Consider the following 27,916-nt stretch of genomic DNA (forward strand, 5'->3'; position numbering starts at 1 on the left):
GAGAGGAGATAGGCAGGGTAGAGACACTGGCAGAGGAAATTATTAAGGAAATCCTTCGTTACTGAAAATAGCAAAGTCTTCATTCTCATTAAGAATTGTATATTTCTAAAGATTCAGCCTATCTGAGCATGATCTGCAAACTGGACAATAGCCTAAGCTGATTAGAACTTTTGGTGAGCAGAAGTCGAATTGGACTACCACTCAGAGAGAAGTCTATTTTTAAGGATGTGAATGTCAGTGACAGTTTCCCACCATCCCATCTGGGATCCCTTCTTTAATCCTCTCCACCCTGCACCTCAGTCTATATTAGGTGCTTCTCCTCTGGGTTCCCATAGCATTCCGTGTGGAGCTTCACCATAACATTTTAATCATCTATGTATTTCCAGCTCCCCTGCTAGATTGGGAGCACCTCAAGATGAAAGACATTCTTTTTCTGTGTTCTCAGCAACTAATCCAGAGCCTGGGATAGAGCAGGTGTTCAATAAATGTTTACTGAGCAAGTTGACAAGTTTCGATGACTTAGAATTGTGACATATTTCAGTAGACCAGGTTGAGGCTAATCTTTGCACCATCGATAGATTGTAAGGATGATGATTACCCAATCTGCAAGTCGCTTTAAGGTTTTTAAAAGCATTTGTTTACATATTAACAATTTAAATATGAGCTCCCCTCATCTTATTTCATGTTTGCATTTTAACTTGGAGCCTGATACATAGTCGTTGGTGCTCAATAAATATTTGTTTAATGAATGGTGTGATTATTTATTCATTAAAACAGGCCCCTTAGGAGACTTTCAGGCAATGATTTTGTTTGCCAGATTTCTTTGAAGGAAGAGAATGATTGACTGAGCAGCAACTATGTGCTAGTCACAATGAGGGATGCTTTTACATCATGCATCCTCACTTTTAGTTAACTTAAATAAAATGGGATTTCTTTTAATATGGTAAAAACCTTTAGTACTTCAGACCACCCTCTCTTGCAGTCCTCTGAAAAGTGGAGTTTCACTGATCATTTGTCACAAGGCAACATGGACTTTTGGAAGAGGCTGATACTTTCCAGCCTCTCCGAAGCCTTAGAAAGAGGCTGGCCTATGGAAAGAGGGAAAGCATCCTTTCTGTTGAGTGTTTTATCGTGAGGGCCTGGGGAGGAAGGTTACTTACCTGGCTTACAGCTTGAGCTTTATCAGTGAGTTAGACATGTGGAAACTTTGTGCAATAATATGATCAATCTAATGTTTTTCTTGCCAAATTCATTTCTTGTCCTTCAGTCTGGTAGCCAGTTTTGTATTTGGGGAAGAGAGTCATTTGTGTCATGAATGGGAAGTCAATCGAAGATGCTGGCACTTGCCCCTTGAGGTTTTGTTGAAAACTCCTTTTGGTTCACTCTGAGGGAGTTTTATATTTCACTCATCATTATGTTTCACCTGACAATACAAATCTTGTAACAGCTATGAAGGTTGAATTTAATTAACTGTTCTTCAAAAATTGTGCAGTGCTACCTCAATAAAACTACACTTAGGGCATTTGTTAGGGAACTGACATAATGACATAAAAATCTGCATGATGGGAGAATGAGTCATATCTCTTTCTTGGAGAGAGACACAGTGGCTACTAACCCCTTTCTATTGAATGCTTCCAACTTGGCAAATTTAAGGCAGCAGTAAGAGAGCCAGCTACACAAAATGATGTACATTATGAGGCCATTACAGATTCCTAGTTGCTGGGTTGTGCACAGAATTATCTTATCATTGCCTATCTCTTTGTTGATTTGGATGTTCTAAACGTCAGGATAATTAAAGAAGTAGAAATAAGAGAGTCTTTTACTCTCGAAGGCTTATTTTAATGCATGCAGGCGTATGTAGCTTAAAGCAAAATATTCAGGAAAGAGCTCTTGCTTAAAAAGCTACACTGAATGGGTGATGCTGCTCCTAGTGTAAATAATGGAATCTGTTCAAAGGATACTGCTCAAAGCCTTAAATGCTCTCCCACCCAGTAAATACTAAAAACAAGTGACCTATTTGACTCTCTGCCCATTGATTCCTTGTTCTTTCCTTCAGGCTTTTTCTCTAGGGCATTGGGGAAAAAACTCTTAAGTAGGCCTAGAATGGACTGTGTTCCTGCATTTCACCATGTAGAATAGTATAAAGGTTCTTTTTGACAAATAGAAATACTATCACACTGGCTCAGTTCCACAGTCCATCCAGGCTAATAATTTGTCTGTTGAGCCAGAGGATGCTGGTAATGTCTACCCTGAAGTTAGGAGTTTCCTACAGAATATCCCAGTCCCCCTAAGCAACATCATTTTCTGGAAAGTCTGAATTTTTTGAAGCCATTTACATGTTCAATCCATAACTTTCAAGGGTAGTGAGTTTGATTTACTATCCCCACTTTAATACAGAGCTAAATATTCATTTGCCCTAAATTTACCATTTCTCAAGCTTCAAGGAAGAATCTTCTAGTTTTAGATTTCTAGATTTTGATGAATAAATATCGATGCTTATCTTGCTGTACACTTTGAACATTCTACAGACTCTGATCCTATTCCCTTTAGGTTGTCTTTTCTTAAGATTGAGGTCTTACTCTTTTTGTGTCTTTATAAGGTGCCCCCAACCCAATAACCCACTGTGGTCATTACCATTTTCAGAGCTCTCTCGATATCAATTCCTTGACTCCAGGGCACAGCAGGGTTTGCTAAGCAGTCTCCAGCACTGCCTCTCCGGGACACATCCACTCGCTGCCTCCTCAGATAGCGGAAAGCTTCTGCTATGACCAGTATTGCATCGTGCGTCAATGCAGATGTGTACTGAAATGGACGTATGGAAAACAAAATATCATGACAAATGATGCCCCCAAAACTTGCCTCGTTTCTTATAATTTTCATTCATCTCCAACTCTTGTTCTATGAAGTCACCCTCTTAATTACTTGAATCAAGAGATCTCTCTGGGCAAGCCTGACTTTGATCCATTCTAGAATGATGCATCTTACCTCATGTGTGCACATGTTAAGATTATTAAGATCAAATGGCTCAAGGGAATCTCTCTTTCTTACAATACTGTGTTTCGTATTGAGTGAGTGACTGCTAAAAGGCCAGCTCCTTTATAGAGATTAAAATATGTGGGAAGTTAAAGGATGGCATATGTAGATTGGAGAGGAAACGGCATATCCTAAAGCAAGACTGGGTTATTGCTGTTTGTAATAGAAAATTCAGATCTGGTGTTTACTTAGGGGAAAATGGAAATAACTAAGTTAGACAGCTTGAAATTAATTTGGAGGGAAACATTAATCATTTCTGTCTGGACCACGTTTCTGGTGAACTAGGACCTCTGGCCAGCAATAAATCAATTTTTGTTTCCTTGGGAGAGCAAAATCCAAAGCTGGTTTTTGACTGTAGAAAATTACAATTGTTATTGAGTTTTAAATCTGATAACATGGACAATTCATAGGCAATACTTCATGATGCTACCTTTTTCAGGCAAGAACACTTACTTTCTATTTCTTGGATATACTGTACTGATACACTGTACTAAGGATGAGGCCAGTCATTTAATACAAGGGATTTGATTATCTGCAATTTGACATGGTGGATGCCTTTTCATTAATGAATCAACAAAGTGTGATTAAAATTAGCTGGCCTCTGTTTTGCAGGGGTGACAAATACTGGTAGAATATAGAATTCTGTTGATTTCTAAAAAATGAAGCAAAATGCCCTGGGGGGAATTTTCTGTCTATATAGTATGTCCCAATACAATTGTGAGTGAATGCATTGTCATCTTTACAACTATCAATTTACTTTTCTGACTTTTTTCATGTTACTTTTCTTTCAGGGCCAAGTCATCAAGTATGACTGTAACAGGGGACATATGTTCTTTCATGAAAAAAAAAAATCTGTGTCTGCCCGTGCTAGCACTACATAAAGCCAACATGGTGGTGATTCATTTTTCTAGCTGACTGCATAAATTGTCAGCAATCTTAATGTAGTCCTTTCCAAGCCATGCCAAAATAGCTATTTAATTTTCTACTTTTTCAGCTTCTACGGACCAATGTGTGACCATCTATAAACAAAAAGACCCCAGAGGAAATGTTCATAAAATACAGAATAAATTAAGCATCAAGATTTTAATCTCTAGACAATTTTATTTCCTAATCAAAAATATTGTACATAATTTTTTAACATGGGCTTTTTGTCTGTTTGATATAGAGACAGGTTCCATAATGACTAGTACAAGTCAAAGTAATCCGAAAGTTGTAACCACCTATTTAAGTATTTCATTTTCTTAAGGTATTTGAAGGGTTTTGCTTATAAGTTTGAACAATTCTTCTCAGTAAGTTCTAAGAACTTTACATTACACATATCATGAGTTATCAGTGAATAATCCAGAGCTGAGATTGTCTTCCTTCTCTTCTGTACACCTCTACAACTTCTGAACAGGCATAAATGACTCTGTAGCACCCTTTTCATACTTTTACTCTTGTCCATTTTTTGTGCCTATCATAGTGCCTGACATTTTGTAGGTAACCCATAACATATTGAATAAATGAGTTTTTTTCCTCTACCTATTGCCTGCTAAATCTAAGGATGGCAAAACAGTGGATAGGCAGTTGTATGAAAATATAAATTAATATAAGCTCACCTAAATGTAGTGGGCAGATTTAGTCCATAAAAAAAAAAGAGTTGAGGGCCTCCCTGGTGGCGCAGTGGTTGAGAGTCCGCCTGCCGATGCAGGGGATGCGGGTTCGTGCCCCGGTCTGGGAGGATCCCATATGCCGCGGAGCGGCTGGCCCCGTGAGCCATGGCCGCTGGGCCTGCGCATCCGGAGCCTGTGCTCCGCAACGGGAGAGGCCACAACAGTGAGAGGCCCGCATACCGCAAAAAGAAAAAAAAAAAAAAAAAAGAGTTGAATCATCAAAGAAATGCAAATCAAAACCACAGTGAGGGACTTCCCAGGTGGCACAGTGGTTAAGAATCCACCTGCCAATGCAGGGGACACGGGTTCGAGCCCTGGTCTGGGAAGATCCCACATGCCGCGGAGCAGCTAAGCCTGTGTGCCACAACCACTGAGCCTGCGCTCTAGAGCCTGCGAGCCACAACTACTGAGCCTGGGAGCCGCAGCTACTGAAGCCCACACACCTAGAGCCCTTGCTCTGCAACAAGAGAAGCCACTGCAATGAGAAGCCTGTGCACTGCAATGAAGAGTAGCCCTTGCTCGCCGCAACTAGAGAAAGCCCGCGTGCAGCAACAAAGACCCAACACAGCCAAAAATAAATAAATAAGATGAATAAATTTAAAAAACCCAAAAAAACCCCACAATGAGATAGTACCTCACACCTGTCAAAATGGCTATTATCAAAAAGACAAGAAACAACAAGTGTTGATGAAGATGTGGAGAAAAGGGAACCCTCGTGCACTGTTGATAGGAATGTAAATTGGCGCAGTCACTGTGGAAAACAATAGGCAGGTTCCTGAAAAAATTAGAAATAGAACTACCATATGATCCAGCAGTTCCACTCCTGGGTATCTATCTGAAGGAAATAAAATCACTGTCTCAAAGAGATCTGCACCCCCACGTTCACTGCAGCATTATTTACAATAGCGAACACATGGAACAAACCTGTGTTCATCAAATCATCAAATGATGAATGGATAAAGAAAGTGATATACACCCACATATATATACATATATAAAGTCATGTCAATTATATTTCAATAAAAATATATATACACACAGACACACATACAATGGAATATTATTCAGCCATAAAAAGAAATCCTGCCATTTGTGACACACAGATGGACCTTGAGGGCATTATGCTAAGTGAAATAAGTCAGACAGAGAAAGACAAATACTGTATGATCTCGCTTATACATGGAATCCAAAAAAAAAAAGAACTCATAGAAACAGAAAACAGAATGGTGGCTGTCAGAGGTCAAGGCTGGGGAATAGGGAAAATGAATGAAGGTGGTCAAAAGGTATAATCTTCCAGTTATAAGTTCTGGGAATGTAATGTATATCATCGTGATTATAGTTAACAATCCTGCACTGTAGTTTTTGAAAGCTGCGAAGAGAGTAGTTCTTAAAAGTTCTCATCATAAGAAAAAATTTGTAGCTGTGGTGGTGATAGATGTTAACTGAACTTATTGTGGTGATCATTTTGCAATACATACATACATCAAATCAGCATGTAGTATACTTAGGAGTAATACAATGTCATATGTCAATCATATCTCAATCAAAAAAATCATCATCATCTTAAAAAAAAGATTTGACTACAAAGGATTCCTCATAGGAATTGTGACCATATTTACTGAAACATATGAGGACACCTGGAAAAATCTGGCATGTGTAATGTAATCACTACAACTACAGAGGACCACTTAGCTAGTGAGTGGCTTAAATTAATACAAAAAGATGTAAAAAAGATGTTTAACTTATGACTTTTCTAGAACATACCAATTGCATAAAGTAAGGTCCCACTTGTGTTGATGTGACCCATTCAGGGTGGACCTGCATAGGTGATTCAGAATGTGTCTCTTTTCTGTCTATGTCCCATTGTTCCTCCTTCTTCTATTCTTGCCAGGCAGGAAGGATATGAGGATGGGTATCTTGAAACCATGAGAAAGGAAATGTCCCCTCCCCTTTCCTTTTTTAGGGAGGGGCCTTGAGCCTTGACTCTGCTTTGATCCCTCATCTTGATCACAAGGATCCCACAGCCATGGTACATACATACTTTCACATACATATCAGGAAGGAAGAATTTAAAGTCTGTTTCATACTTGAATCAATGCACTGAGGGAATGGGTTACTTAAAAAAATACATTGGAAGGATCCTTTGTGTAACATGAATAACTTTCCCCCCATTTATCTGTTTTAATTCCTGATTTTTAAATAATAGGATTTCTAGCCATAGGGAAACGCATGAAAATGTGCACTTCAAGCATGACTTTCTGCTTTCAGTGTTCTTATCTTGATTTCATGAAAATGAGCAACTTAGGTAATCTAATTATTTAAAGATACTTGTGCAGGCAGGAAAACATTTCCATTCAATATATGTATAGGCAACGTGCACTCTGTATTAGAGCCTAATTCACTTGGGTGTACTGAGATTCATGAAACTTATTAACACAAAGCAATCACATAAATAATGTAAAATCTAATTTTCTGTTTCAAACTATCAATTTTCCTTACCTATTCCCACTGCCCCCACTCTTTGCCTGATTCAGGTTCTTGTAATATTGTAAATTATGAGCATATTAAAAATGAAATTCATTAAAAAATTAAGTTAACCTTCCCAAACGCTGAGTTTTAAAAGACCTCCTTCTCAATAGCTTCTTTATTTGGGAATTTAGTTTTCAAGTGCAGCAGCACTATCTGCAGTTGTGTTTTAGCATCCTTGAAACACTTCTGAGGGACGACCACTTGACCACTGGATGGCCGTAAATATATAAAGGCCATACTGAGATGCTCTGAAAAGCTGGCCTACGGTTTCTACATGTCGTGGAACATTACCTTTAGAGGTGCATTCTTGGCTTCAGGGAATTCCCTTTCATCCAGCCTCACCCAGCGCTGTATGAACTGCTGAACCATAGGGTTTTCGTTGTTGACAATCTGGAATCCTGTAATGTTGGCTCCCCCATGCATGACTCTTTCTAGCAAAATATCAGTAAAACCCTAGAAAGAGATTGAAAGAGAATAATGATTGTGGGAGGTTATGCATTCGTACTCATCGTATCTGTTGGTTAGAGTGCTAAGGAGGAAATGAAAGTTCCTTCCCCAGGATCCTTCTTTACCAATCAAGGAAAACCTGGACAGATTGTTATATGTCAATTATATCTCAATAAAAACCAAAACCACAACAAACAAACAACCGTGATATGGACTAATTCTTAGGGCACTCTGGCTCTGAAACTACAGGCACGATGGAGAAAATATACATCCTTCCATTTTAGTGCCTGTGTCTTTAGTGCAGCTGCTGCAACGACAAACATAGGTGTCAACTTCAGATGTCTTTATTTCTTTCATTTACGTGTATTTTTAGTTTTTCTTCATTGAGTACAAATACAATGAATCATATAACTGGAAAATGTTGAAAAAGTTGACCCTAGCTAGAGGTATCAAAAACTCTTCTTCAGCTTAACATGCCGAATGCAGCAGATTGCTTCAGACTCTAATAATGAGTACTTTCAACATTTGTAATTTACAGAAATGCCAAAAAGCGAAACTGACAGCTTGGTTGTATATGATGGTACAAACCCCGGGGTATGTCTCACATGTGTCCATGAATGTGTTTTGACATCTACTTCATAGCATCCACCATTTTCTTCTTCTTTTGTCTCTTGCCAATTGCTGCTGATGCGCTTGGGTCTTCAATGGGCTGGAGCCAATATTTATATTCATAAAGAAATGGGAAGAATTCTTCCTCTTTCCTTTAGATTCTCCTCCCCAACATTTACATGTAAAAATTTTCAAATATACAGAAAAGTTGAAAGAATTGTACAGTGAAAAACCAAATAGTCACTTCAGATTTTACAATTAATATTTTTCTATCCATTCATCAATCCATTTCATTTTTTGGATACCTTTCAAAGTAAGTTGCAGATATTAGTATACTTCATACCAAAAGACTTCAGCATGCAGGCCATTAACTGGAGTTCAGTGTTTGCAGTTTCCATCCATCCTTCCTTCCTTTCTTTCCTTCTATCTTTTGGTAAAATTTACATCCAATAAAATGCACAAATCTTAAATGTACCACTCGATGAGTTGATAAATGCATAACTGTATTACTCAAATCCCTACTATTTCTCTAAAGTTTTCTTTTTTTACATTCTAAGTTTTCATTGAAGTATAATAATCATATAGAAAAGGGTATGCATCTTTTTTTTCTTTTTTTGGAATGATAAGGTTTTTCTTTCTTTTTTTCTTTTTGGCTGTGTTGGGTCTTCGTTGCTGCACATGGGCTTTCTCTAGTTGCAGCGAGCAGGGGCTACTCTTCGTTGCGGTGCACAGGCTTCTCATTGCGGTGGCTTCTCTTGTTGCAGAGCATGGGCTCTATGCTTGCAGGCTCAGTAGTTGTGGCTTGCAGGCTCTAGAGCGCAGGCTCAGTAGTTGTAGCGCACGGGCTTAGTTGCTCTGCGGCATGTGGGATCTTCCCGGACCAGGGCTCGAACCCGTGTCCCCAGCACTGACAGGTGGATTCTTAACCACTGCACCACCAGGGAAGTCCCAGTGCACACATCTTTAAATATAGCCTGATGAATTTTCACAACCTGAACACATGAATGTAACCAATATCCTGTACACCTCTCTCTGTAGTCACCATCCCTACAACTGCTTCTTTTAATTCTGCATTTCTTTAACATGGTCAACAAGGCAGTCGTAGAAAATATTTTAGTGAAGCAGCATTTTCAGTTATTACTCTCAGCCCCATTCCTCTTCCTTTCATAAGTAGGATATGCGCCAATGGAGACTGGATAAAGGGCCAGATAGTTTGCATCACTGAGAACCATTCCTCCTTTCCAATGACCCCAAAGTACTTTTTTTTTTTTTTTTTTTTTTTTTTTGCTGTACGCGGGCCTCTCACTGTTGTGGTCTCTCCCGTTGCAGAGCACAGGCTCCGGACGCTCAGGCTCAGTGGCCATGGCTCACTGGCCCAGCCGCTCCGCTGCATGTGGGATCTTCCTGGACCGGGGCACGAACCCGTGACCCCTGCATCGGCAGGTGGACTCTCAACCACTGCGCCACCAGGGAAGCCCCAAAGTACTTTTTAAAATTAAGATTAACTTGTTAGGATGAGTTTTCTCCTAAAGGCCTCCTTCCTGAAAGAAACTAAGACTCAGTGTTTTCTCCCATTCGCTCCCCTCTGCACTACAATCAGCAGAGAGGCTTGCCTGTGTGTAAAGCCTAGCAGAAGCTCCAGATGGGGCTTAAGCCTAACTGTTATCCAACTCCCAACTCTCACCCCCTAAACAAATATACAAATAAAGAGCTGAGGGCAAAACTTTCACAAATGGCTTTAAGTCGTTTTCTGTGCCAAACCATACTTGCCAGTTAACAAGTATTACACAAGACCATTGAGCAACTACCCATCTGTCTGCTGGTGGGGGTGAAGAGTGGGCTCTCTGGGGCTCTGCTGTGTCCTAAAAGCCTGGCCTGGCAGGTGGAGCCCCCTTCCTTGAAAGAAAGGGGTTGAGAACGCTTCTGCCACCATGTTGGTCCCCAGAGTCAATGGCCACAGTCTGCACTAGGAAGTAGTATTTCTTGTGTCTTTTATACTTTGATAAGCATCACACCCCTGTTTACCTCATACCTTAGCATGTTAAAATGGCAACACAGGATTAACAAAAAGGAAGGCAAGAGAAAGGATCCCAGAAATCTCACGTCTGCCTTAAGGCATAAGAGCCAGCACTTCAGTCTGGTTACTCACCATACCACTCCTTTCCAGAAACATTTTACCTCGCTACCTTTTTCTTACAAGAGATACTAGAGGGGTCCAACTCAAATTTACCTCACCAGTCACCTCTGCTTATGTGCAGGAGGCTTCACTCTGCCACACAGGCCCCATGTATTCCCATTTGGCTGTCTTCCTCTCCAGTAGCATACCATAGCACTGAAGGCCTAGGAATTTCTCAGTCAACCCATGTTTTATGACAGCCATATCTGGGATTAAGTTCTGGCACCCCTCAGACTGGAACCAGCCTGGCTGTCCTCGTGAGATTAAATGCGTCCACAGCAGCACAAATCAAGCCAGGGGAAGGTCACCTCAAATGGCTTTTCTGTCTAGCAAGACCTCCGCGACACTAGCTCCTATCAACTGCCCTGAAGATTTACCCGTCCACATGTGCAGAATGCCTAACACAGCCCCATGGACAAAATCGAGAGAGCATAAGTGTGGGAGAAAAAGAAAGGAGATACTGTAATAGGCTTTTTTTGTTTTCCTTTCATTCTTACATATTTATTTTCATGACAAAGGTTTCACAGTGCTTACAATAACTGTAACAACAATAATTGTAAAATGGGAATAATGTTGATGAGGAACCCCTTCTATTTTAGTAAGAAGTCTGATGAAATGTAGTTTTTCCAATAAAATTGTACTTTTAATATTTATTTATTTATTTATTTATTTAACATCTTTATTGGAGTATAATTGCTTTACAATGGTGTGTTAGTTTCTGCTTTATAATAAAGTGAATCAGCTATACATATACATACATCCCCATATCTCCTCCTTCTTGTGTCTCCCTCCCACCCTCCCTATTCCACCCCTCTAGGTGGTCACAAAGCACCGAGCTGATCTCCCTGTGCTATGCAGCTGCTTCCCACTAGCTATCTATTTGACATTTGGTAGTGTATATATGTCCATGCCACTCTCTCACTTCGTCCCAGCTTACCCTTCCCCCTCCCCACGTCCTCAAGTCCATTCTCTACCTCTGTGTCTTTATTCCTGTCCTGCCCCTAGGTTCTTTAGAACCTTTTTTTTTAGATTCCATATATATGTGTTAGCATATGGTATTTGTTCTTCTCTTTCTGACTTCACTCTATATGACAGACTCTAGGTCCATCCACCTCACTACAAATAACTCAATTTTGTTTCTTTTTATGGCTGAGTAATATTCCATTGTATATATGTGCCACATCTTCTTTATCCATTCATCTGTCAATGCACACTTAGGTTGCTTCCATGTCCTGGCTACTGTAAATAGAGCTGCAATGAACATTATGGTACATGACTCTTTTTGAATTATGGTTTTCTCAGGGTATATGCCCAGTAGTGGGATTGCTGGGTCATAGGGTAGTTCTATTTGTAGTTTTTTAAGGAACCTCCATACTGTTCTCCATAGTGGCTGTATCAATTTACATTCCCACCAACAGTGCAAGAGGGTTCCCTTTTCTCCACACCCTCTCCAGCATTTATTGTTTCTAGATTTTTTGATGATGGCCATTCTGAGCAGTGTGAGATGATATCTCATTGTAGTTTTGACTTGCATTTCTCTAATGATTAATGATGTTGAGCATTCTTTCATGTGTTTGTTGGCAGTCTGTATATCTTCTTTGGAGAAATGTCTATTTAGGTCTTCTGCCCATTTTTGGATTGGGTTGTTTGTTTTTTTGTTATTGAGCTGCATGAGCTGCTTGTAAATTTTGGAGATTAATCCTTTGTCAGTTGCTTCATTGGCAAATATTTTCTCCCATTCTGAGGGTTGTCTTTTCATCTTGTTTATGGTTTCCTTTGCTCTGCAAAAGCTTTTAAGTTTCATTAGGTGCCATTTGTTTATTTTTATTTCCATTTCTCTAGGAGGTGGGTCAAAAAGGATCTTGCTGTGATTTATGTTGTAGAGTGTTCTGCCTGTGTTTTGTAATAGGCTTTTATGGAGATGAAAGGAGAGATCTTGTTGCTAAAGGGCAAGAGTTACCTGGCTCTTGGTCCTGTTTCTCCCTCTGGCCTATTTGTGTACGTTTTGCTTGTTTGTAATCTCTAATCAGATTCTATGGCTTTAATGTTGCCCTGGTGCCCAGCATTTAGATGCAGCAAGTCACAGTTCTCAAGGTTGAGATAAGCAAGGCTGGATTTTCCCTAATCCCTCTGAAAAAACACTAATGTGACAGAGCTAACCAACAATTATCAAGGACATGGAAGGGAAAAGGAGAAAAGAGGTGAATGGTAGAGAAGGGGATATAAGGCAAACTGTCTGACTGAAAGGCAGGAGTTGGTTGACTCTTGATTGTCCTTCTATTTCTGATACCTTTTCTTCAAAAATAATTATCTTTTTGTATCAAATATTGCTAAATTCCATGGTTCAAGTGGCACTGACAGTCTACAAGATTGTAAAATTTAAAGCTTGATTCTTTCTACAGCCTCTTCAGAGACACTAATGTGGCAGAGCTGACATCCAACAGGTAGGAGGGGAAAGGAGGAAAGAGAGAGAGAGAAGGACGATGACAATTCAGAGAAACATTCTGCCTACGGGCAGGTTTGGTTGGATTCTAGTCTTCCTCCTCCTATCCCACCATTTTAAGGCATTACACCATCCCATAATAATCTTTGATGGATTTTTATCGTTATGACATCTATAACCCTAAAAGCAGGCCAAAGACCCCCCAAAACTTATGTAAAGACACTAACACAACACAGGAGATGACACAACATCCAGAAAGCAAAATGGAGTAAATGACAGAACACGAGGTAAGTGGTAGGAAGATGGAAGTTAAGAGAGAAGTATGGGCTACTCCTCCTCCTATCCCATTATTATTATTATTTTTAAAACAAATGGTACTAAATTTATTAAAAACAAATTTTTTTTGGCCATCCCATGCAGCATTCTGGGTTCCTAGTTCCCTGACCAGGGATTGAACCCGGGCCCTTGGCAGTGGAAGCCTGGCGTCCTAACCACTGCACCACCAGGGAATTCCCAGTACTAAATTTATTTTTTCTTCTTTTTTTTGTGGTATGTGGGCCTCTCACTGTTGTGGCCTCTCCCGTTGTGGAGCACAGGCTCTGGACACGCAGGCTCAATGGCCATGGCTCACGGGCCCAGCTGCTCTGCGGCACGTGGGATCCTCCCGGACCAGGGCACGAACCCATGTCCCCTGCATCGGCAGGCAGACTCTCAACCACTGCGCCACCAGGGAAGAAGCCCCCTAAATTTATTTTTTTAAATCAAAATGGAGAGACTTCCCTGGTGGTCCAGTGGATAAGACTTTGTGCTTCCACTGCAGGGTCTCAGGTTCAATTCCTGGTCAGGGAACTAGGATTCCACATGCTGCACTGCGTGACCAAAAGATATTAAAAAAAAATCAAAATGGAGATTTAACATACCTTTCTCAGTTATTGGCAAAGCAAATAGAAAACAAAGGCACAGAAATGGGAAGACTATAGTAATACATTTTGATTTAACAGATTATCCCATAATTTTAAAGTATTTCATCCATTTATAGCCTCTGGTTAGATCTCCTCCTTAGGCTGGTGAACCATAGTCTTCAAGGTGGTAAAATTGAGGCTGAGTCTCTTAAAACCTCTCAAAAGACATTGACACAAAAGAGATGATCACCAAACATATGGATGGTATAAGGGGAGAATAAAAGGGGAGAGGTCAGTGGTAGAAAGATGGAGGTTAGGAGAGGAGATGGTTAAGAAGGGAGATTTTGCTGGTTCCTGGTCCACCTCCTATATCTATCCCATTGTTTTTTATTTCCAGAAGAAGTTGCTAGAGTCTATGATCATGTACAACCATAATTGGGAAAGTTGTAAACTGGGGCCTAAGTCTACCCATAGCTTCATTGAAATAACCAACACAACAAAGCTGACCAGCAAACACACAACAGGTAGGCAGGAAAAAAGGAAGGGGAGTGAGATGGATTCTGGCCCAAAAGTAAGAGGTGCCAGGGTACTGGTTCTCCTTCTCTGATATCTAAATTTAAGACACTGCACTTTTCTAGAATATGTTGCTAGATTTTAGTTGTGCTGGTCACACCCCCTCATGTATCCCTGAAACCCATGTAAAGACACTGAAGCAGAACAAGAAAACAAACCATGCAGAGTGTATAGAAAAGGAAACAAAATGATGGTGGCAGGGAGTATTCTGGTAGGATGATGGAAGTTAGGAGAAATGTCTTGATTCAGGGGAGAAGTTGGCTGGCTCCTGGTTCACTTTCTCTACCTGTGTGATTATTTTAAGACTTCCCAGTTGTCCAGACCTCTTGCCAGAATTCACGGCTTGAGTTGGCTACATAGAGACCCTGAGATGGGAAGATGTCTGTCTAGAAACTCTGAGCAGGAACTAATGCAACAGAAATGACCTTCAACCATCTGGATGATAAAGGGGAAAACAGAAGATGAAAGACAGTTACAGAAATTTGAAGTTGGGATACAAGTTCTAGCTACGGAGCAGGGGTTGGCTGGCCCTTGATCCATGGTCACCTCTTATCTCATTATTTTAAGGCATTGCATTTGTTCACAACTCTTGCTAGTCTTCTCTTTATGACTTGGTCACAGAAGGGCCTCAAGTTGAGAACACTGGCACTGAGTCTCTCCAAAATCTCTGTAAGACACTAGCACAACCAGAATGAATGCTAAACATGTGGGTGATAAAGGGGAAAATAAAGGGAGGAAGGTCGGTGAACAGAAGTAGTGCAGTGACCAGACAGTAATACATGTGAATACAGATGGATTTTTTTATTATTATCACAAAATCCTTGTCTTTAGAAAATGTGTAAGTTTGACTACCAATCTAAATATGTGATAAGTAAGTTTACAAGTTTTTACTTTTTAACTCATTCCCTTGGCTCAGAACAAAGGTAATATTTAAAGTTCTTTAAGTCTTTTTAGTTTGTTCTCATTTTTGTTTCAGGGTTTAAGTGCCTGACACAAGCACTTCTTCCAATAGTAACTGCTTAAAAAAGGACAGAAAACCCATATCCTTTTATTTAATACATGCATTTAAACATGTCTGACTTCAAAGGAAATTTCTGTATCATGAATTCTGTTTCCTCACTGAGCTTCATCTACTATTAAAAATTATATACTTTAAAATAATATAGTTTGACTGAAGACAAAATGCATTCTAGTAGATTTCTTTGATATTTTTGTGGGAAAGGATGGCTCATTTTGTTTCAGCAGGTTGCTGTTTTATAGCAACTGCTCTATTGCTTCACTGAATCATAGCAGTTCATTTGTTGCTTAAAAATCAGTTTCTTCTTCTGGCATCTCCCATCTAACCAAAGATATTAGAATTTCTTCATTTTCTTTTTCTTTGCCTTTTTCCATTTAAAATTTTGAGTGTGTGTGTATGTGGGGGGGCAGTAGATAGTCATGATTCTCACATAGCTGGGCTCTGAGAATCAACTTTTTTAAACATAAATGTTACTCTGTTACGATAAATAACATTTATGATACATAAAATACCTCAGCCAACGAATTTGTTACATTTTAAGGCTTAGAGTCTATAAAACAAATTAATTTCTTGTTTTCTTTTGGAATTTTCAACTCGAATTCACTTTGAATGAGACACCAATGAGTTTCCAATTAGAACCTCTCTTATACTCTAGAACCCCCTTTTCTAACTGTCTACCAACTAAATTGACTTCCTTATTCCATGTGTGTCTTAAAAAGAATGTGCCCCAAAGCAAAGTTGTTATATTCCCTTAAAATCTCTTCCTCTTCCCGTATCCCTTCTTTCAATTAATGGCACTTTTAAGCCTATTGGGTCACTGGGTATGGGGCCCAAACACCTGTCTTATTTTTTTTTAATAAATTCTACAGGTGACTTTGAAGCACCTGGCTGGTTTGGGGACCACCAGCCTAGTTTATCGGCCTGGCTTCCTAGGTGGTGCTCCAACTTCCAGTTCTTTACCTTTCCCATTTATTTTCTGCATAATAAATTTATCTTCCTAAAATATCTGTTAGAGCATAATACTCCTTTCCTCAAATCACTGCAATGATTCCCTACTTTCTACAGACATACTGTCAGCTGAATATCTTGACTTGACCTTCAAGGATTTCCATTATCTGTTATCTTTTGTTCTCTTGGCCTTTATCCACACCTTTTCCTTCAAGAGACCTCATGCTCTAGCCACATCGCTCCCTTTTAAACCTTGGTACCTTTGTTCTGTTTCCTTTGTCTAGAAAGGGCCCTCACTTCATCACTTATAGCTCTGGGTGTCTACTGAAATTTCATTCTTCAAGAGCCATTTCAATTAGTAAAATAATGACTAAGAAACGTCTATATTAAATTTGTCTCTATATTCTCTACCAGATAGTAATAAGGCCAATTGTGTCCCCCTTTTGCCAATTATTACATAGGCTCTTGCACATTGTTGACTGCTTATGGGCTCTTGTCCTCCTTCATTGTCGCATGCCTTCCCATGCTTTCCATGTAATACATTTATGTGTAAACTCCACAATATTATTGCTAAGTGACTCCGAGGTTCCAAATCCCCTGCTGTACTGAGTGGAATTTCTGTTGAGCCCACTTTATTATTTCATAGGGATTTTAATAACTAGAAGTCATGATCAGATACGCAATGATTTTTGTGTGTTTAGATTAGATATCAAATTCTAGTGCTCCTTGCATTTCACCAATTTGGTTTGCTTGAAATTGTGTTTTGTTTTTTGCTCACTGCCATGATGGTCTCCTTTCCTTTGGTTGGTCCAGTAAACTGTATGCAGAGGGAGAGATTAAAGGAGATGAGAGAAGGCAGAGAAAGGTTGGAGGCAATCCTAGTGCTCACAGATAGGGTGAGTTGAAACTCTACTTCCTCACTTTCTATGTTCTAAGTATCTGTACACTTGACTATTTGCCTCTGTGCAACAATGGCAACATTTGTTGGAAATATGAATATAATCTCCAGAAGTTATTCCTTTGAGAAGGAAACTACTCATTTAGATTTGTAAGCTCTGCCATATTTCATCAATTGCATTGCTTCTCAGTCACATCACATCTGTTTGAGCCAGTGACTGTTGCCCACATCTGAACCCAACAGTATAAAACCAACCATGACCTCTGTGCCTAATGCAAGGCCTTGTAAGCTACCTTTGATTAATTCTCCAAGGCTATCTTTTACACAGGCACTAGTTACACAACTGGCATCCAAAGAGAGATTGTCCTTGATTTGAGAATAGCCAGATAACTCAGTCTTCCAAAGATCCAGATGACTTTGGTATCATCCTGTCTCCCTTGATTCATACATATAGTATGGCAATTCAGTTTCCTTCTGGTAAGATAATTGAGATTTGGAAATAGATATATTCAAGGCTTACTTTTAGAGCACTTATTTTTAAGATATTATGTGGCAATTTCCTTCATATAATATTATTGTTAGGGTACATTTTGTACAGAGAGGAAAACAAAGACAAGATAAGTTGGGTGACTTTCATTGAGTTGATGGTAGACTATGGGTGAGAAATGAGAAAGGTGGCTTGCCTATATGGAAGATAAAAGCAGTAGAATGAGGGGTGGAAGGCTGCCAAGGAGGAGTATCTGTCTCAATTTGGATGAAGGCTGGCTCTGCCTTTAGTGCCATCTGAATTGTTCATCTGGGTGATGCTTTGATGGGGAAATGCACGGTAATTGTGGTGACTCAAGTTATCAGATTGCTAACGAGAGACACAAGTCTTTTTCCAGAAGCAGATCCATCCTCCTGGGAGGATGTAATGCATAGAGTTAAAGATTACACCATATAAATTAGCACTCGATTACAGGTTGCTTGTATTGTTCACTCACTGTTTTATTCTCTAATCCAATTAACAAACATACTTTGAAACCTTCTAAGTGCTATCTGTTGGTACAATGGCGAGCCATATCCAGCTTGGTCCCTAACCTCACAACACTTTAGTCCAGTGGGAGTTATCTGTATGAATATACAAATAATTACAAGTTGACATAAATGCTATTAGTGGGAAAAATAGGCACTGATCTCTTTTTTATTAACAGTTATATTGAGGTATAATTTAAATATCATAAGATCCATCCATTTGACACTGATTTTTTTTTAAAGCAAAAATCAGGTCATGTCTCTCCCCTGCTTGAAATTCTCCAGTGGCTTTCTGATGCTGTTGAAAAGAGCTAAAACTTAACCAGGCAGTAGGCCTTAGATAATCCAGATCTTGTTGCTCACTCTGCTGTAGCGAAAATTGCCTTCTAACAGTTCAGAGAGGTATCAGACTCTTTTCTGCCTCAGGACCTTGGCACATGTTGTTCCCTATGCATTACATGAACTTTCCCTGATTCTTCATATAATTGGACCTTTCTCACCATTCAGATCATTGTTTCAAAGTCACCTTCTCTGAAAGCCCTTCTCTGGCCATACTATGCAGAGTTTTGACTCCCCACCCTCTGCCTTCTCTTCATTCCCAGCACAGGTCCCAGTACCTGTTCTACCTCCATGCCAGTGATTCTAAGTTGTGCCAGTTTGGTCTGTTCAATATGTTTATACAGTTCTGCCTTCCTTGTAGTAGAGTGAACAAGGTATTGGGCATATACGTGGTATATAGAAAAACGAACTTGTTATAAAAATCTTTAGAGTAATATTAACTGAATTATATGTGGACTGGTGCTGGTCTGCTGTTTGTTACCAGTCAGAGATGATATAAGGAGAGAAACTGAATATAAGCCTTTAGTTTATAAGCAAGTTGACAGAGTAATATGGCTGTTGAATCTAATACTAAAAAAACTTGGGCTTGTATTTTATATGTCTTGTTTTGTTTATTTCATGTTTTTTAGTAATTTATTGTTGTTGTGCTTTTATTGTGTGAATATTTGGGGGAAAATCTGGCCCTTCTTCACAGATAATTTGAGAAGCACTGTTTTAGCAGATATGATGTGGGAGGGGCCCGGGGGAGAAAACAGAATTTTTTCAATGCATCTTGATAGAACATTGAGTAGGAAGTGATCTTTCCTTGTTAATTTCAGGTGGGGGGTGTGTGTGGGGGAGGCAGGGATGGTTGACTATAATGGAGGCATTTTTGGAGAAGGAGAATGAGAGTCTCAAAGTTGGCTACTTTAAGCTGACAATTGCCTGTGCCTTTCTAAATGCACGGCAGGATGTTGGACCCCTGCCCAGTCCCCACTCCTCATTCCCTTGATACTGTGCTGTATCCTATCTTCATTTGGAGAAGAAAGTGAATCCTGAGCCACCAGAGAAGCTGTGTACTCAGGGTAGGTGACCGGGCTCCTGGCATTGGGGACCAGGGGGGATTTTTCCCTTCAAGCTCACCTCCTTTGCCTGTAAGGCTGGGCTCCAGCCCAGTGAGCTCTGTGTTTACATGCCATCTGCTGAGGTGTCAGTGATCACAACACATGACTTTGAGCATTTGAATTTTTTATTTAGCACATTAAAAATGGAAGTACAAAGGAAGGGAAAGAGTAGAGAACAGAACAAGAAGACCTGGGAGGGGAAGGGAGCAGAAGGGAACAGTTGTTATTGACAAGCAAAACAGCATGACTCAATCTCATTCAAACTTGTTTTCTCTTTATTTTTTATTTATTTATTTTTTGGGGGGGGCAAAACGGGATAAAGGGGACATTGTTTTCACATCCTACAATTTCTATACCCTATTCTCTCAAGGAAGAGGGTCAGATGTTTATCTGTTTGCTTTGTTTTTTTAATAAAAAAAATAGCTGTAGAACCTGAGCTATGGGCCTTCAAATCACTATTAAGCAGAGGTCATTTTTTTCAATTGAAACATCAATACATTTGGCACATAACGTGGTGTAAGTTTAAGGTGCACAATATGGTGATTTGATACATTTATATATTGCAATATGATTGCCATTGGAGCTCTGGCTAACACTTCTGTCCCATCACATAATGATTCAACGTATGAATCTGGGTGGAACACAGTTTCATCCAAAACAGTCTCTCTCCAAGAGATGATGAAACTAAGACTGAGAGAGGGCATACCCCTTGCCCAAGTTCACAGTGAAGACATAAAAGAACAAGGATTTGAAGCCACATGTGTTTGTCCTCAAAACCTACACTCTTAGCCAGCACACCACACTGCCTCAGGTGTTGGGACAGAGAGGGAAGGACTGGCACACACTGCCTGCTGCCCTGGTCTTGTGGAAAAGTGGGGTGCTGTCCTACCTAGTAGCTTGTGCAGGGAGGATTCTCTCTCTGTATGTTCTTAATGATGCCGATGTTAAGCGTGGATTACTGTTCACCTGTGGACACGTGTCAAGAAGAGAAGGCAGCAGGGCCATTTCAGGGCAAGCCTGGCCAAGCTGGGCACAGAGCCCAAGCTTTCCAGTGTTTATTAATCCACCAGGCGCTTATCAGCAAGTCTCTTGGTTTATCAGAAGGGTGGAACGTTTGTCTAAGTTAATATTTCTATCCAATCTTTCTAGACCCAAAGTTTCTGTGGGGACATCCCCAGCTACTGGGGTTCCCCCTGCAGCCGTCTGTCCAGGCCCGCCCCTTTGGGTGCTACTTACCCAACCCCCTCTACTTTGTTCGTTCACCTGGGTTGTATTGGAGACACTTCCTAAGGAGGGGCTCTGGACTCACACTGTGCTCTTGTGAAAAGAGCAAATGAGTGAATGAATAAAGGAATGAATGATTTTAGAAATCAGACAAACATGTCTCCCTTCAGCTTTTGAAGGACTCCGGAAAGTAATTCAAAGAGACCACAGGACATGAGCTCTGATTTCCTAAGCTAATGATTTCCAACGTGATGCTTAGTACAGAAGAGCAGTAAGGAGAGTGGACACCGTCTTCGATCCGCCTGGGTTTGAATTGCATCCCCACTGCTGCCACCACCATGTGACCTCAGCAAGTCACTTAACATCTCTGTGAGTCAGTTTCCTCTTCCTTTGGCTCTCCTGAAATGCCTCTGACATGGGCTTTAGCACAGGAGTAGTAGGTGCCCAATAATGCCATGACAATAATGTCAATAATCACAACCATAGTGACAGCTGTGTGGCAGGCACTGTGTACCATGCGTTCCACATGCATTCTCTGAAACCTCCAGCAGCCTTGCAGGATAGTCATTTAATCCCTGTTTCCCAGAAGAAAGGATGGAAGCTCAGAGGGGAAAGAATGTCTTGCCTAAGGCTACATCATCAGAAGGTAGAGTTGGAATTCTCATCAGAATTGTCTGAAAGATCATACAGTTTTACTGCTTTAGGCTAACTTCTCATTTAAAATCATTTAAATTAGAGATGAAGATAATAATTGTATTCATCTCTCTCCCAGCATCCAGTATGTGCAGGACACGGTAGAGGCTTTCCATTGCAATTATTCAATGCTTACAAGGACCCTCTGAAGGAGTAAAGATTATTGTTCACACTTTACAGAGTGTTGTTTTCTCTTTAAACAGAGTGGGCCCCTCTCTGTTTCAGGTACATCCCTAGATCTGGGAAGCTGCAGAGTTCACTTCTCCAAGCTCCGGTTACTCCTGGATGCTTCTTTGGAGTTCTATTTTTTGACTAATGCTTTTGTTTTAGTAAAATTTTAGAAAAATTAGATATAATCTAGTACTCCCCATCGTTATTTTCTGGCATGCTAATCATATGAATGGGGCAGATGTCGAGGGAAAGAGAGAAGAGGGAGCAAGAGAAAGAAGGGGGATGAGAGAGCAGGGGAGAGGAATATGTGTGTGTGTGTGTGTGTGTGTGTGTGTGTGTGTGTGTGTGTGAGGGAGAGAGAGAGAGAGAGGATGAATATGAATGTAGCAGGGGAGAAGGCAGTGATGGAGATGTAACTGGTGCCTGCTAAGATACATTTCATATTGGCCCATTGGACGCGTTTGAAACCCAGATTCACAAAGCTGTCCTTGTTTTTTTAAGCCTTTTTCTCTCTGATTACTTCACCCTCATAAATTTATAGTTTATACGTCATTCATATACATTTATGTCTTTGCAAATGTTCTTATGTGACCTTTGTGGGGCTGGCCTTCTGTCTCACTGAGATGCTTGAGTGGGTAAAATGAGAAGAGCGAGATGCTCTTGGTAAAGTGTCTGACCAACCTGGACTGGAAGCCTAGCTTGGCAATGGATTAGCTGTGAGACTTCAGACAAGTCATGTATTTTTTCTGAGCCTCTTTTCATTGGAGACATTAAAGGAAAAGCCTAAAGAAAACAGCTAGCACAGCAGGGAGGAGTCTCAGATAGTCAGCTCTCTGCCCCCTTTGTCTCCTGGCACAATGGCTAACTTGATCACCGGTCCTACGCCCTCTCCTGCCGGCAGCTGACATTACCTAACTTCCACTTGTAGGGTCCACAACTGTCCCCAACCCTGGGACCAGTCTCAGCCTAGGCAAGGAAACCGTCGGGTCTTCTAAGGCAGAGGTTAACTGGCGCAGCACTGAATGAGTCCTACTGTGGCTTACAGTTTCCCCTGGGCGCCTCAAATGCTTGGAGATTTTTGGTTTATTTGGGGGTCTGGGTACTGAACATCTGTTGTTGGATCATCTCAACCCGGATCCAGTTTGTTCTGTGTCAACTATTAAATGGCTTTGATTGATCTTTTAGAGCTGCAGCTCTGTTTAGAATGTAGCTAAGGGCACTCAACACCTTGCTTGGCTTTTGCCCCCCTGGACTGATTTGAAGTCTGCTCTCTGACAATATCCCAAGGCTAACAGGGCTCTGGTTGTGCTCCCCCACTTATGTCCTCCATATTCACCCAGTTGCTTTGCCTACACTCTCACTCCTGGCCTTCCCTGGTCCAAACTGACCCTCCACGAGGGAAGAAATGTAGAGCTGGAAGTCACCTTGGAGTGTTTTTCAAATTTTAGCCTCTAATATACCACCTTTACAGTTTTTTTTGCCGCATGGGTGGATCATCTGAACTAGTCTTTACCTCATATATTTTCTTTACATCGACTAAATTTTTAAATCTAAATATCTAATTTAGCTTCATAGAATTGATGGGAGAGTTATCTTTTTTGAATACACATTTAATATAAATTCAAAACTAATCAGTCTAAGAAGTTTTGCCATATACTACCTAAAATCATCTTATGTACAAATAGCACACTTTGGGAAACCCTGATCTGGTCTGTCTCTTCATTTTACAGATTAAGAAACAGGTTCAGAGAGGTTTGGTTTGTCACAGGCTAGTTAGATCAATTCTTGGGATTCGAACCTATCTCCTAGCTCCTGGTCTAGTGCTTTTTTTCTTCATTATGTCTAGGGTTAGTCTAGGGTTCTGCACACTATTATTATTATTATTTTGCGGTACGTGGGCCTCTCACTGTTGTGGCCTCTCACGTTGCGGAGCACAGGCTCCGGACGTGCAGGCTCAGTGGCCATGGCTCACAGGCCCAGCCACTCCGCGGCATGTGGGATCTTCCCAGACCAGGGCACGAACCCGTGTCCCCTGCATCGGCAGGAGGACTCTCAACCACTGCGCCACCAGGGAAGCCCAATGCGCACTATTATTGACATATATGAAACAATTAAATCACAGTACACAACATGCCTGGAAATGCAGTGGAAAGGATCCTGATCCAGGACCTTACCATGAAAGAAAGAGAGGTTGCTTGACTGACAAATTGTATACCTGCTGGTTACCTCTGCTACTAAAGTAGAGACACATTACCACCTTAGGGAGAGTTCTGGAAGAGGAAATAACAATCAATTGTGGAACAACCCCTAAAAAGAAATGACACCACCGACTGATACAGAATTTGTAAGAGACTTACTTACTCTTTCATTATTGGCATGTCCACTTCTGGCCTGACCAGATCACATCTCTGGCCTGTGCTCCCGATGAAATCTTTTGTTTCTTCCAGGGATTTCAACAAGTTAGAACTTTCTGCAGCTTGTCGTCCATTCTGAAATGTACACCTTGACCTATGAAAGGTCTTTGTTGAAGCATTTACAGAATATCCAGGTCTTGTCACTTTAGCATTGCTACCAGGGAAGGTCCATGTAAAAGCACATAGAAGTCATTGCCAGATGGATGGGACTTAGTAGCAAAGGGGACACTTGGGGCTCTGGTGCAGGTGGTTCCAGAAAGCTTAGGTAGGCAGTGTGAGTGTTTTTGATTTTGCATCTGTTGAAGAAGACAGTGGTTCTGTGCTGTTGTTACACCAAGATTCAGATGAGAACTTCTTCCCTTGTGTATGTGTCCTCAGCTTTCATCCAGCTGGCTCATCTTGAAAGGAAACTTCTTCTTAGCCCCACTTACCCATTTTTGATCATCTAAATGACTTCTAAATAGTTTTGGTTTGCTGTGTGTATATATGTATATGGGTCTTTGGGGTATTTTTAGCTGCTTAAAAAAATCTGGTAACCACAGAAGGAATAATGTGGCTCATTATTTTACCAGAGGTTAGTAATGGTTCCTATCTGTATTGCCCATATGCAATTTGATACAGAGACTTTGATATAGGGACTTATGGAGACACATGGCTGTGTTCCAATGGAAAGAAGGTCACTAGAGGAAGAGAAGGGGTGGCAGCTCAAAGCACGGTAAATGAATTCATGTTTTCATTATCCAGACTGACATGACACTATATATTACATTCTTTCTGAAGGAACAGACTTTGCTTATTCTTGTAGTAGGCATCTTTCCAAGGTTTCATAATTCTGAGTTCTGTGTTAGGCATCCAGTTTACCATTCTTTTCCCCAACCTTGTCCTAGTGATTTTCTCTTGCAGTTCTGTCACTCTACATGCTTTCACTTCTGTCAGGTCTGGGTCTCAAAATTGAAACCAGAGTTCAGAAGGATTGTCAGTAGGATTAGAGAGGCCCAGTTAGAAATCCAGAATGGGAAAGGTCTTTACACATCATCTGGTCACCTTATGCCAACTGAGACAGCCATTGATGTGCACGGCTCAGGCTTAGATCTTTTAACATTGAACCTGCCTCCAGGACGTGAGTTAGCCGACAGTCTCCAGCTTCAGGTGCCTTCAGGATTTACCCCAGCTCTCAAGTGGGAGGTGGGTGCTTCCCAGGCAGCTGCCAGCCAATGGCTGAGCAAGGTCGGGGTACAGTGGCTCACCATTTTGGGGCAGGGTGGGGCTCCTCCAGATGGAGTTGTTGCACTGTAGCTCCCAGGTGTGCTATCCCATGGTCTGAAGATCTTTTTTTTTTTAACTTTTAATTTTATATCGGAGCGTAGTTGATTAACAACGTTGTGTTAGTTTCAGGTGTACAGCAAAGTGATTCAGTTATATACATACATGTATCTATTCTTTTTCAGATTCTTTTCCCATTTAGGTTGTTACATAAATATTGAGCAGAGTTCCCTGTGCTATACAGTAGGTCCTTGTTGGTTATCCATTTTAAATATAGCAGTGTGTACATGTCAATCCCAAACTCCCTAACTATCCCTCAAACTTCCTTCCTTTTCCCCTCCTTCGCTGATATCAGACCTGTATTGTGGTCTGAAGGGCTCCCTTTCTACTTGTGTCCCTCTCCCTTTTATTTTTCACAGGCATTACTCCCAATAAATGTCTTGCACTTCTATTTATATCTCAGCATCTGCTTCTAAAGGATCCAACCAATACATCAAGAACTCCCCACTCCCATCTGAGTTTTACAGTATGGAAACTGAGGTCCTCAAAGGTGAGGTGACTTATCCAGCATCCCATAGCTAGTGAGTAGCAAAGTCAGTAGGACAATCCAAAGTCTCTGACCCCTAGTTCAGTGCTCTTTCCCAAACTTCAGTCATGCATGTACCACAACAACTGCATATACCCCAAACAGATTTTGCTGTATCTGTTTATAGCAACATGCTATTGTTTACTTGACACATTTGACATAATGATTTCATTTGTTGTTAAATCTCTAGCCCTGTATGAAGTAATAGCATCCACAAAATTTGGGTTTTGATGTGCTAGTTTTTCTAATACATAGTAAATAAATACATTTACCATTGTAATAAAAAAAAGTTCGTGTGTGCACTACCTAAAGTTGTCTCATGTACCATAAGTGCTGAGTGAACCCTAGGCAGAGGAGAAGAGGAAGGGAGAGGGAAGAAGGAAGGAAGAGAGGAAGGAGGGAAGGAGAGCAAAAATACTTATGGGTGAGAAAGAAATGGTAAAAATCCATCAATAACTGCCTCAGATACCTTGCTATAACCTCCATGTTTCCTGCCAAAGCCTGGTCTAACCCCCAGTGAGTCAACAAACATCCTTAGCCTATCAGTTGTCTAAAAACAAATTGGATGTACTCAGATGTAAATTATGAATCAAGATTTCTTCTCCTAAAAGAGCTGATTCATTTATCCCTACAATGGACTGAAGCGCTCCACTTTGAGCAATTTATTGGAGAAGATGCACACATTGCAAAGCAGTAGCTCTAATCTTCATCTTATAAAGTGTTTGAGTGCACACACTTCTTAAGGAAGTTTAAGTAACATTTCCTTTCTCATTTAAAAATATTCATTATTAAAACAAGATTTTTTTCTTTGATTTAAGAAATCTAAGAATATAATTATGATAATCTTTCACCTTTGTTGCTATTCTTTTGGTTTAAGAGCTCTATAATGATTATGATTCTCTTGTGCTAATGAAATAAAATTGGGGCTAGGACTCATGTTATGTAATAATTTAATAGATTCTTAGTATCATAGTGATAATTTACCATTCCTCTTTCATTACAGGGAGATAGTATTATTCAGAACCTCTGCCAAACATATATTACGGATTTAGAAGCCACTTTGTTAATTCCTAAACCAATTGTCCTTTTAGAGAAAGAAGACCTATAAACCAACCTTAGTAAAAAGTAATTTCTAGAATGTCACAAATTTTAAAGGCATGGGGAGTTTGAAGGTAAAGATTCAAGTTGTGTTTTGGTATATGTAGAAAGGTGGCTATACACTTTGACAGGATTACTTAATATTCTATGTTCAAACCTACTGCTCACATCTGGTTTGAAAAGATTTGGTAGTGGCCTGTTTCTAGAAAGACAAATCCAATACTAATGTGCACATAGCCTTGGATTAATTGGGGAAAGAGTCAGTTTCTTGTGTCCCCTGTCCCTTGTTTTACATTTTAAACTTGATTAAAATGGTTGACATTTCAACTCCAAATTAAATCTATGAATAATCAGTGAAGAATCATATCAAATTATTAGTTTTTCAATGAGAAGAGGATATAAGCTTCACAGCTAAAACAGACACAGCATAATTGAAAACAAGGCTATTGCATTCAGGTTTTAGTATTTACTGACTCATTTCTCCAAGTGTCTAGAGAACATATTAGGTTCTTCTTGTATTTCTTTTTGGGATAATTACAGGCGACACAAACTAAATAGAATATAATGCCCTGGAAACTTAAACTCTGCTTGTTCTTACCAGGTTAGCAAGCATGTAGTGGTAACCTCTTGAATGCTTTCCCAGGATCACAACCTGCAGAAATAAAAAATAAGAAATATTGCTTATTCAAGGACATTTTCAATTGCACAGTCATTGGGATGGCTAGAGCAAATTACTTTTAAATAATCAACAAAGTGTTAGGTCGTTTATATATAGTAAATCAT

The 27,916-nt window shown here is 40.3% G+C and overlaps 1 protein-coding gene across 1 annotated transcript in view; it reads right to left on the reverse strand.

The window, feature by feature from the left end:
• Positions 1-27,916, reverse strand: part of GRIA3 (glutamate ionotropic receptor AMPA type subunit 3) — a 282,812-nt gene that overhangs the window by 81,437 nt on the left and 173,459 nt on the right. The window contains exons 5-7 of the mRNA XM_060087942.1: positions 27,732-27,785; positions 7,506-7,667; positions 2,635-2,802 (exon numbers count right to left, since the gene is read on the reverse strand). Of these exons, the coding sequence (XP_059943925.1) occupies positions 2,635-2,802; positions 7,506-7,667; positions 27,732-27,785 (384 nt within the window). The remainder of the gene's footprint in view (positions 1-2,634; positions 2,803-7,505; positions 7,668-27,731; positions 27,786-27,916) is intronic.

This window comes from Mesoplodon densirostris, chromosome X (assembly GCF_025265405.1).
Source record: "Mesoplodon densirostris isolate mMesDen1 chromosome X, mMesDen1 primary haplotype, whole genome shotgun sequence".
NCBI classification, from domain to species: domain Eukaryota; kingdom Metazoa; phylum Chordata; class Mammalia; order Artiodactyla; family Ziphiidae; genus Mesoplodon; species Mesoplodon densirostris.